General features: G+C 40.4%; 1 protein-coding gene across 1 annotated transcript in view; it reads left to right on the top strand.

Moving 5' to 3' along the window:
* The window catches only part of LOC147724750 (uncharacterized), a 427049-nt gene that overhangs the window by 160452 nt on the left and 253809 nt on the right, over nucleotides 1-12788 (top strand). Inside the window, exon 11 of the mRNA XM_086966280.1 lies at nucleotides 1157-1258. Coding sequence (XP_086822406.1) covers nucleotides 1157-1258 — 102 coding nt within the window. The remainder of the gene's footprint in view (nucleotides 1-1156; nucleotides 1259-12788) is intronic.

Genomic DNA, 12788 nt, shown 5'->3' with positions numbered 1-12788 from the left:
GGAGGGTCAAAAGTCACCCCAACCCACAGGCTAAATTCAAGAATATATATGGCACCCCTGGGTACCCTGTTTGGAACACTATTGGATCTGTGGAACACAGAGCAAGAACTGCACCTTCTGTTGAGACAAGTGAGGAGAACCCTAAGGACTGGATGCACTACCATTAGTACCCAGTCCTGTTAAGCTACAGGGACACACAAGCTACAAGAAGACCACTATCCTGGATGTTTCCCACTGGTCCTGCCCTGAACTCTGCTTGTGACCTCTGTTGACGTGAGTCCTGAGCCCAAAATATGGTTTCTGAAGTCCTGGAACCCTTAACTGGTGACAAAGATTACTCCTCCTGCCTACCCCTAAAACAGGGAACTTAGAAAACATTTGCTACCTTTTTGCCTGGAGAACCATTAAGAGACCAGGTCCAACCTGGGCTGCTGATCCAATGAGGGTACATCGCCCCAAAGCCTGCCTTCACCATAGCTCCTGATATGTTGTTCTCTTGATGCTGAAATTCTTTGCGGCTCAGCCTCCTTCTCTTGGCAACATCCCACTGCCTGCTTCCACTGAAGGAATGAACCTGGTGGTTGTATCTGGTTGTTGCATCGTGGTCAGCCGTAAACCTTACCCTTGTCCCAGTCAAGCGCGTTCACATGATTCTGCTTGTAGGTTGACACTTCTTGCCACTATTTTTATTTAGAACTTTAACAATTTGCATTCCCTGTTCCCCTTATTGGATTTGTTGTCATTTTGTTTATTAAATTATTATCTATTTTTATAACCTGTTGTGGAATTTTTATTGTGTTATGCTTTCAACTTTTTAACTATTTTGGTACTCCTAAATGCTGTATGCCTTTTCCTAAATTTAACCTGTCTGCTCTTTGCCTTAGCTACCAGGTGTTGAGCTCAGGTTTAATGTACTGGAACTTTGACTACAGCTAACAAGAATAATGATATTATAACTTGTGGTGGACTGTAATCAACAAATAATGCATTTTATTACCAATACTCATTTCTATAATCCTTCACGTCTATAACAAAATAAGCAGTGGATGTGTTATATTGCAATTTTATGTAATGTGTCATCCCACATTGCTCTGGAACACTACTTTATCAACATCCCAGCATGCTTTGCTGACGTTTTGAATTTCTAATGTAACAGGCTCAGGAAACACCGCTACACATTGCAGCCCGCATCCCAGATGGTGAGAAGGTAGCAGAGATGCTGTTGAAATGTGGGGCAGATGTCAACGTAGAACAAGAGGTAATTTAGGGAGTATGACGAATGAAAAAGTTGTCGTAACAAGAGAGTTTAAATGTTAAAGGAAGTGGACAGGTCTTACTTACTTGAAATGGGTGGGTTGTTTTGCACCCTCTGTGACGGTCTATAGAAAACTTTGCAATTTTCATAAACTTTGATTTTTTTTTTCGCGTAGCCACTTTTAATGTGAAATTCATGACTTTGTGACAACTTATGTCCCATGTACTCATATAATACTTAAAAATGGTTCTGCAAAATATATACTTCAAAAAAACAGTTCATGTTGTTCCTCTGGATTGGCATTGTACATATTATAGGTCCACAAAAGTAGAGTTATATAGAAAAATGTTGGGGACCATTTCCACTGTGCATAGAAAAGCTACTCAAAAGTTAAACTTGCAGAGTAAAGATTTTAATATATTTTCCAGCTTGACTGAATTTGATTAAACAAAAATGATTTTTCTATGCTGAAATTATCTCACATTGCACAGAATTGCATACAATCTGTTTAAAATTATATATATCATAAGGACATGAAGATTTGGACAGCCTTAGCTACATGATTAATTATGCTTGAAGCGTTTAACAAGCAAGAACAAAGGGGGATATTTACAAGCCCCTACCACTGTTGTGTTCGATTTTAGATTGCGAATGAAATTCCTGATTCATGCCCTTATATAGGTACAATTCGCATTGCCCTTATATAGGCATAGAAATCCAGTCCTTATTTAGGCATAGTCCATGCTACCCAAATACAGGTGTGGCTACTTCCATCCGTTCATCTACGTCACAACGATTTCTTGGAAAACCAGACTCTGAAGCCGTTAGGGACTTCCCCTCGCTTGGATATTGATTTCTCCAAGAACTCATTTATTATGCATGAACATCTATTCCTTAGGGGTTCATTCATGACGTTCATATGCCTGACTTTTACGTCAATACTGGCATTACTAAACACCTTCCATGTATAAATGTACCTTCACTTGCAATGGCAAAGCACTGTGTGGTTCGGTGCAGTTCGACTACCTACTTGCACGACGCAGCTCGCTACAGCAAGTGTCGAAGGAAGTCAACTCTCCAGCTGACGCACTGACCAGAAGCTGTCATCCTCCTGCCGAGAATCCAGCTCCAGTGTTTCTGACTCCCCTTGCGGCGTGTTGGGAAATCGAGTCCCGAGAAAGAGATACCAACCTCTCTCATTCTAAGGTATGGAGCGGATTAGAACTTAGAGAAACCTTTGGCAATTCTTGGTAAAACTAAACCTATGCTAAAGACAACACCTACTTCTTCCCTCGTACTAGACCTAGGTTAGGTACACTGGGGTAGGCGTATTTTAGAAGCACCAGTTGAGTATTTTAGCCTGTGTTATTTATGTATGTATTTTTATATATGTCATAGCAGCAGACAATGCTATTACAGTATTATTTTATATTAGTTTACGCTGTACGCATTATACTTTGCATTCTGTCTAATGATTGGAGCAGTTCCCCTCTCTTGCATGAGAAATAAGACTGTTCAATAAACCCTTTTTATTGAAACGCCTGTCTCTCTATTTCTATGCAACCCTGTAGATACTAAGCATGCACAATTGACTGAGTGAAATAGTTATCTATTGTTTCCACAACTCTGAAGATATTGTTCCGGTTTTAGGGGAAACAAAGTTGTCATGTTTATGCAGTTGTCAGAGACTAAGCCCTTCTTGTTTACTCAAGAAAGTTTCTAGTGACCTCTGAGCTAGCTGGCACACACAATTAAGTTTAGTATACTCGATAGAGACATATTGACCTCAGTCCTATGTCAAATCTATAGTGTATATTATTCCAATGCGCTGAGCCTATTGGGAATATAGGAACTACACTACGCCGCCTCCGGACCGTCACTTTTATTGATACTACGGTGGTGCTATATGCTAGCCCATATTTACAAGTTTGTGCTAAGCCACTTTGCGTGGCTTAACACAGACTTATAAATATGGCCCTCTGCAGCTTATTTTTCTGTGGGAAAGGGGCATGGAAGGAATATTGCTGTGGGCCTTCTCAGCAACACTCATGGTTTCTTGACACTGCTCCCGATTTACAAGGATCTTTAAATCTGAGGCAGCGCCTTTGAAAAGGAGGCGTTAATGTGGCGTAATGAGGAGAAATACTTTTATTTCTCCTTTTTTTTTGCTCCTACTATGTGTGCTTCATTCTACAGCACACATAGAAGGAGGAAAATGCCATTAATGATTGTGTTTGTGTTTGTGCAGGAAGGTGTACCTTCCTGCACAAACACAATCATCCCTGCAATGCAGGCACCCTTGCACCATGGGACAAGGGTGCCTGTTTTGACCCTTGGCAGCTTTTTTAGCACCGCCACCGGCACAGGGGTGAGCACAGGGTTGCATTGTATTCTTGTTCATACGGTGTATCTCTGCGTTTTGAAAATTACGCCGCTCGGGGCAGCAATATTGCTTGGGGCACAGCACTGCGCCATTTTCATGTAAATATGCCTCGGGTTATGGTATTTTCAGGTGCAGCATTTCCACCTAGGTGCAGCATTTCCACCTAATTGCAATTTCCGTAACATTGAATGGTGGACAGCTCAGAAATGCAGCACGTTTCCTCATTATGCAGCGCACAAACTCAGAATGTTATATTGTTCTTCTTGCACTTCCTATTAAAACTTGATTTTACTTGCCAAAAATTGTGTATGCAAAAACCTGCAGGTGTAATTATACAAACACAGAATATTGATTGAGACACAAACTCCTCTCTGCGTAACTACTGAAAGTGTGCTAGGCATATTATCTTCGGATTGCGTTTTAATATGAAGTATCCCACTGAATGCCAGCCTTTGGGTTGAAGAGGAGCCTAGTACAATAAAGGGGTGCTTGGATCAAGTGTGTGTATAAACAAACACTGTAGCTGATAATGTTTTATACGCCGTGGGTTTAATATATGATTTCTTTTTTATATTAGCACATGGCTGTCCAGTTACAATGCACCAGTTATTATCTTATTAATGGTAAAAGAGGGGACCAAGGATAGGAATGGGAAGAAGACTTAAAGAATTTCGGACAGTGGCAGTCCTTAAAAAAAGAAAAAGAGAAGAAGTCAGGCTATGCTTTGTTGGATGTCACTTGATCAAGGGTTGGTTGGTGACTTAGCGACCAATCAGACATTGCATAGAATTGGTTCGCTTGATAGGAGGTGACTGGGAGATGGGTCTCCTTGCAATCAGATTTGACATGGTCCAGGGGGGTCCTACACCTGTCTGTACTCCAAGGCAAGGAAAGAATGACAATAGATAAGACATGTTTGTAGTATACAGGGTAAATTCGGTTTCAGACATAGCTGATAGGGAAGATGGCAACGGTGGATTGAGGGCTCAGGCAGCAAGGCGGGAATATGGGAAAATCTGGGAGTATTATCATGAGGTAACAGATGACCTGATGGTTTTATATTTGAACTTAAGGGATATGAGAAGTCTTAGGCCATAAGGGCTTGGAGGAGATGGATCAGTGAGCCTATGATATGTGATGGATTATTGACGATCGGGAGGCTCTGGATCATTGGCATGAGTGAGTGCACATGCCATAAATCAGGCATTTGAAGTAAACCCTGTTGGCATATTGATATGGTGGATACAACAGGATTCAGCAAAGTGAAAGTTAAAAAAATATGGGCGTTGTATTGGTTTTGCTACTCTTAAATGCAATATATAGATGGCTTTTCAGTGTTCAATAGTGAAAGAAACATTTTCTTTTTATTTTCATTGAATTTTAATACACAAAGACAAATATAAGCGTGCAGCAATGTAATTGAAGTTACATTGACAATTTTCAAATGTTAATTTAAAGAATAAACACAATTTGTGTAATAAATAAAAAGACTAATGAGGCCATCATGGGGCAAACAGTGAGCATAAACAATTGCAGGAGTAAAGCATACACAAATTTATCACAAAAACAAAATCAAAAGTTCTGACAGAAAACACATAGAGGCCTATTTACAAATGCATTTTGTTGTATGATACTGTTACTAAAACAGCACTACTAAAATAATCCAAAGTGCTATTCGCAAACCTACATGCAGAGGCTCTGCCTCCACCTTTCTAATCTTCATATGTGCAGAGACCTCTAGCCTCACTTTGGAGTATCCACACACGTAAGAATACGTTTTAGTAGTAAATATGTGAGGGGAAGGAACGAGTTACTGCAAAATGTGGGATTCTTACTACTAAAGGGGAGGGGTTAAGGAAGTTGTAATGAAGGCTTAAGGGAGCGTTAGGTACGGATTCAAGGAAGAATGTGCCCTCACCCACAAAATAGTACGCAGATTCCTATTAACAAACAACACTTCTAAAGTTACTGCAGCCAAAAAGAATAGTCATAAATTTACTCTAACTCAGACCTGAAGTATGTCCAGCACCACCCATGACCACCACTGTTACTGCAACATCCTCCCATAGAAATGAATGAGGATAGGGACTCCCATAGGAAATAATGTTAAATTCAATTCAATTATTGAAAATAGTTACAAATATAAATACATTTAGTATAATGTTAAGAAAATCTGAAAAAATAAAACGTCCTTTATTTTATTATAACATATTTTATTAACCTTTATATATTTAAATATTAGTGGAATAGTATTTTGTAATAACATATAATTAAATTACTTTCAGTTATTTATATACATCACTTTAAATAGTTATTAATACAGAATACAAATATTTTTAGTTCATCATTTCTTTACCTGCATCTTTAAACATGTTTTACTTTAATTTAATATATTCCAATTATTAATATTTTAATTTTAAAAATGGATAATTGATACTGTAACATTTTATTTTTTTAAAGTAAATATATAACATTAATTTACTATAGTATATAAAATAAAATATTTGTTTCAATTTTCTTTAAAGTTTAGAAATGTTTGTTCTTTTCCCTATACTTTACCGTCGTGAGCCCTTTGCCACTCTAAGTTAGTTGTATATATTTATTTTAAATGTAGAATAAATAAAAAGGTGTTACATCAATTCTAAATTAATTTTGAATTAAATCTTTAATTAACTTAAATATGTTAAATTTAATTACAATTATTTTTTGAAGATGTATTAAAAATCTCGCTTAAAGTAATATTGTTTATATTTATACATTAAAACTTACAAGCAGTTATGTATAGGATTCATTTAAATTAATTCAATTGTGTTTACAGATTAAAATGACATTTATTTTTAAATTAAAAAAAATATTAAAATATTTTAACATAAACTAATATACCTTTTAATTAGATATAATTGTTTTAACATTACATTTATTATATATATATATATACATTTATAAAGTTGAAATTTTACAATTTGACAAGATTTCCTACTGAGATCTATTTTAAGTAGGTCTGGGTGAAATTTTAATTAACAAAATGTTTGCAAAATTACAGAGATTTTGCCATTTTCAGGCAAATGTTTTTACCCAAGCAGATCGATCAGGCAATTTTTGAGAGCAAGTCTACAAATCCAAACATAAGTGGTATTGTTTTGAATGTGAGCAGCGTTTCCTTTAACGTGGGCAGTCAACAAATATTTCAGGTGGAATTTTTCATCGTTTGGGTGATTTTTGAGTGCAAAACTACATATTAGGAAATGAGCAGCAGTGTTTTGAACACGAGCTACCAGAAATTAATTTGAACTTAAATATGCGAGTTTAATATTTACCTACAGCAAATTCTCTAATCCTAAATCCCTGCTTCTGTTATTTTCAATGGGAGGGTATTGTTGTATAAGCGTTTAGCCATAAGTGAAGCTCGACCTACTACTCGTTTTCTTTGGCTGTAGTAACTTTACAAATCGAAAACCAGGCTCCCTCTCCTGTTTCAGGGGGTAGAGACATGTAATTCCACATTTTTAAGTAACTTTACACCCATAAATGGGGAATAGCCAAAAGCAGCAAAGTTACTCAAAAGTTTAAGAGTGAACATAATTACATGTGTAGATTAACTTATGTGTAAGTTCTCCTTTCTGAAAGGCTCCAAGAATGGCGCTCTTCACTGCATCAGCCCCTCTCCTAAAGTGGAAGCATATTTAACAGTGAAATATGTAGGTGGCTGTTTTGTGCAGTTCAGTTTGCAAGAGAATGCAAATGAACTGACAAGCAACAGAAAGAAGATATGGGTCTAATGTTAAAATGAACCTTCAAAATAATACTACAGTCTGTTATCAAGTAGTCGTGATGCAGCCCCAGTCAAAAAATAAATGAAGCTGAGTAAACACTACAATGCAGGAACAAACTAAAACTTAAAATTCAATAGAATTATCAAGTAATTTACTTAGAGGGCTAAGACTGAGAACAGCTGTCAATTGGACAGAGAACTTCAGTGAATGACTACTTTTTCAGAATGCACAAAGATAGTTACTTTCAAAATCATGTATACATGTTGTAAAAAGTAAAACACTGTTGTTAAACAAAAATTGTAATGCTTAGCAGGACACATCCTATGAAATAATTTTACTATGTGTACCCCAAAATATGGATGAAAGTTGAAATGAGACATCCAAAATATCAAATGCATAGCTCATTCAAACACCAAAGGTGCCTGCAGAGCCATGGCATATTTTACAATGACGGAGAACATATGCAGAGGTTAATTTTAGCTGGTTGTGTCCGGTACTCGGCACCAGCACCAAATTGTCAACACAGGCACTTATGTCAGTCTGCCACATGGTGGCACTGTTTGTCTTATTCGGAGATGAGCAAAAGAACAGGTGTTTATTAATTCAATAAGGATTAAAATGACTGATACCTGCAGCCCAGGCTAAGCTCATAGCTTTGGTGGCCTGGAATAGTCTGACTTGGAGTGCAACGGTTAGTAGTTGTGTTGATACAGTCATTGGCATAGGCATTGGATGATGCCAGCTTCAGTGGCCTCCTGACGAGGACCCTATCACTCATTTATTAACAAATTAAGCAACGAACATATGTAAGTCATATCAATGTGTTGGAGTTTCCAGTGGCATAAAGAAATGTGAAGAGGCGCCCCGAAATCTCCTATTTTGCTACTGATATTCATTTGTCTTTGCCTGAATGGGGGCCACCTGACAGGTTATGGAGCCACTGGAGAGCTGGGTTTTTCCTATCTGCTGCAGCTGCCTGAACACCAATCATGGGATTGGCTGCATTGTTGAAAGGTTCAGGTTGGCTGTGCCGTGATGCTGCAAGCAAATCCTGCACAACAGTTCTGAAAGCCGCGACTGGGCTGACTCTTTCTGGCGTCATCAAAGTACTTTTCCCACACTCTTGTCAGGGCAACTCAGCACGCGGCAGGTAGAAAAATAGGCTACAGAAAACTGAAATAGAAGATGGGATGGACAGGTGATGGTGTAATGTCATAGAAACAAGTAGGAGACCTTAAAGTGGTTATTATGTTCATAATTAACCAAGTGATTTTTCATTCAGCAAATACTCCCTGCCAGAAGATAATGCTCCTGAACACAGCCTTGTACACTGCAATGGTAGCTGTCCATGGGAGAGGGTATGAAACATCAGATGTCCAATAAATAAACAGAAGAAAGAAATACTCCTCTGGGCTGTTCCAAGATGTCATTGACAAAATGTGAAAGCTATGCTTGAGAAGGTGGGGGTGCGGGGGGGGGCACACCAAAAAAGCTAATGGGAGAAGGGAGCTTATCCAAAGCCTGCACACAAGACAAGCAAAGGTCGACATTCCTTTTCTTGCCATTCGATGTGCACCCTCTGAACTTACCATCCGTAAATTGCTGAAAACATACCTGTTTGATAAGTAGCCTCCCTCTTATGGTGTGCACTGATCTCTCAGCACATTTCAGTACCGCTAGCGGAGGGAAGCCTCTTCGGAGACAGACGTGCGCTTTATACATTTTGTTGTTTTGTATTTTATTTTGTCAACGCTTGATAGTGTAGACAACTAAAGCTGCCAAGCCAGAACTTTAAACGATCTCTCCTTTAGCTCTTCAAAACCCCTGTCCTCTAACATTCACATGGTGTATCACAATCTTATCTCTTCAGCGGGTCATGGCCTCTAAAAGACGGACAGGGCTATGGCAGAGACAGCCTGGTCTGTTAAAAGAGTTCCCTAGTACTCAGTGGCATAGCAAGGGGGGCGGGGGTTGAAGAGTGCGATCCACTCCAGGCGGCATTGGTTTTTGGGGCGGTGGCTGTTACAAAATATCTATGAATATCCATATAAATTCATTTGCATGTACTTCCAAAAATGTCATGCTTATATATTAACATGAGGCCTGGAACTCAAAAGGGCTTCCTATCTGACCTTGACTTGACAAGCTTCAACAAGCTATTCTATACCCCCTTACAGGTCACCTTGCTTGTCTTTGACTACATGATATGCAAGTGTTACACGGTGCAGAGCCTGCCTTTCTGGTCTGTCCATATCTGGTTGTTTTGCATGGTGCAGACATAGCAAATCCATGTCAGCCATATTTGACATGGTGCCTTATTCTAGTTCCGCTGATATGGCATTTCATACTGTATATAACACCTAGAAATCTGTCACTCTGGGAAGAAGCGGTCTGAGAGCCCCTAAGGTGTCAGATCTGACTTCTTCCTTGCTGATTAGCAATGATGCATGCTTTTGGTACCATTAAATACATCTCACTCTGTTTCTGAGCAAACCTGCTATGTCTGGTGAGTTTCATTCAAATGCTCCTGGGAGGGTTCCAGTATTTCCCCATCAGTGGCCCCCGCCCCAGCTCTTACTTGTTTTTTGCAGCGGGCGGCAAACGCAGCAATCATAGCCAGCACCCCCCTCCCTCCGCTCTTCGTTGCGCCTCCGGACGGAAAAGGAAGGGACTGCCACAGGTGGCAAAGTGCTCAGCTACGTCCCTGCTAATGCTGTGTTTTGAAGCAATAGTATGTGCGCTGGGGGACAAGATTCTTCCACGTCCTCATGTTGCTGCTAGCACTCACCTGTGTTTTACTGCATCAGGAGGGACTTTGATGTCCCCATTAGAATTAATCCATAGCAAGAAAGCCCTTTTCAGGGAACAAGCCCAATTGTCTGAACATCTACTACATGACACACAACATTGACAGCATACATGTTCAGCATATTAAAATTGTTCTTTTGCAAGTGTTTTCAAGAAGTCTTGTGTCACATGTGAATGTCTTACAAAACTTTGATTACCCAGTGGGAAATCTATAATTTCTCATCAAGGCTTTCTGGTCCCGCACTCCTCCACTCCCTCTGATGCCATGCTCCGGATCCAGGCATACAGCATTTTACAGAAATATTCTCTTTAAAGATCTCTGTGGTCCCAGTTACAGAGTTCTTCTGCGCAGAAGTAGAGTCACCCAAGCCTGCTCGCCAACATCTATAGTTATGCAGTCGCTGTCAAGGTTTCCCCAGCTCTGCAGATCTCAGTGTCGTTGATACATTTATGTTAAGTCCAATACTATCCTGGCTGTCCCTTTATTCACCTGGTTCTACATCCCAGATTTATGCATGTATTTACGTGGCCTGCTGTACTAGAACGTGCTGCACCCTGAGCAGCACACTCTTTCTCCCTACCATACCTCTGATGTGAAAGCCCTGCCACTTGTCACCCAATATGAGAGTTAATTATTCCCCTACTAAGCCAGTTTTTCTCTGTCTGCTCTGTGAACCTGTACATATCTAAATAGCTATGCTTCTTGCTATCAAGGATAACAAACACATCTCAGATGCTTAATTTCCCATATATTGTAGCACAAAGTGTCCTTCTCATTTTGGGTAAATGTAGCATCAGAAGGTTCTAAGCATGGTAGCGGGCCCTGATGGATTGGATATATGTAGAGGTTCTATTCAGGTACTGATACTTTGGGTATCTTTGAGCATAGCCTCAGCGAGGACACTGACTATTTCCAATGAAGGGACAGTTCATGAAGATGCAGTGAGGAAGATGAGGAGAATCTAAAGACAAGTGGGCATTTTGGCAACATGAAGTGGCCGTAAGTTCTGTGTGCTTTCAGTAGATGTCCGTTGTACCAGCCACGTGAAAGTCATGGTTATAGACTTACGGTTCGATTCCAATTTTGGCAATTAAAGAACCACCGTCGCTTTTTGGTGATGCGACTATCCCAGTGCTTAATTTGTAAAATATGAAGTGCAGGTGCTCAAATGTTTGTTGGAGGTCACCCACTTCCTTCACTGGCTCCACCCACTTACTCTATTATCTCCGCACACATCCTCAACTGGCACTGCTCAGTCAGATGTAATAATACACCATACCAGATCTGAATTTCAGCAAAGGAGCCTTCCTTTTAGTAAGGTTTTGATAGGAGGTTCCCCTGCCCTGTGAACATTTTGAAAAAGATTAAACCAAAAGTGCATTCAAAGCACAATTTTTGAATAAATTAGCTAGAATCACTAATGCATTGAAAAGTTACTTTTCCAGGGCCCTATGTGCTGATTTGGGTAAAGGACAATACTGGGGTTTGCCATTTTTAACAGAGTCTATGAGTTCAAAGATACAACTTTTTCATAACTTATGTGACAAAATAAACCAAAATGCTGGAAAACATGCTAAACAGATAAACTGAATAAAATCATGCAATACAGTTGAATGAGTAACTTATCACTTCCAGTGGCCTAAGGGGTTTGGAGTTCATAAAGGTATTACTTCAAAAGCAGGGTGACGTTGGTGGCAGTGTGCAGAGTTAGTTTCACACTGTCAGTCACAAACATTATTAATTAATCAACTGGTAACCCAAAGCAGCCCTCACAAGTTTTGTTAGACCAGCCCCCATACAGTGCGTGATGACCTGACATAAGCACCCAGGCCAGAACGCATGGAAATCTCACACTGTACTCAGACCAGGAAGCATGGAAATGTCAAACAAAGGCACCCAGGCCAGAAAGCATGATCCCGTCACTCAAAGGCATGTGGAATTTTAGTTTGCGATCTAAACATCATCTGCGCCAGCTTGTCACCCACGTACGACGTGCACGGCAGCCATTTTAGGTATCATGGTCACTCTGCCCACGATCGACCGCCAGAGCGCCCTCTGACCCAGCAAGCATCCTCCGCGCACACTGGCTCCCCCTCCCTCCCCCTTCTGAGCATAACCCTTCTGCATGACCCTGTCCTTGGGAGTCACACCAGCGCCTGACCAGCGCCTCCTCTCCCCCCATGAATGCCCCTCTGTTGATAAACCTTCCCTCCGCGCTCAATTGTCCACGCGACATGAATACCACTCCATTGATGACCTCTTACCCCGTGTCCGACTGTCCACACAGGTCCGAGGCCATTGCCTAAGCCGGGAGATACCATTTGCTGCCCCTCATTGTATGGAATCGCCCCCCCCCCCCCCCTTCAAAGGACACACTGTTGATCAGGGCCTCCCCACCCCCTGGGATATGATCAGGCGCACACGTCCTAAGACTTGGCGAAACACTCAGCTGCGTGATGACCCCCTCCTCTTATCAGCGGGTTGAGGACCTCTATTGTGAAGGTATATGGGGGTGGGATTGACACGAGGATTATGGGGACGTCTTTTTCCTTGTTTCACAATGTTATG

Source organism: Lissotriton vulgaris, chromosome 4_1, assembly GCF_964263255.1.
Source record: "Lissotriton vulgaris chromosome 4_1, aLisVul1.2, whole genome shotgun sequence".
Classification (NCBI taxonomy): Eukaryota; Metazoa; Chordata; class Amphibia; order Caudata; family Salamandridae; genus Lissotriton; species Lissotriton vulgaris.
The sequence above is the reverse complement of the archived record's forward strand: the minus strand, read 5'-3'. Positions and strand labels throughout refer to the sequence as shown.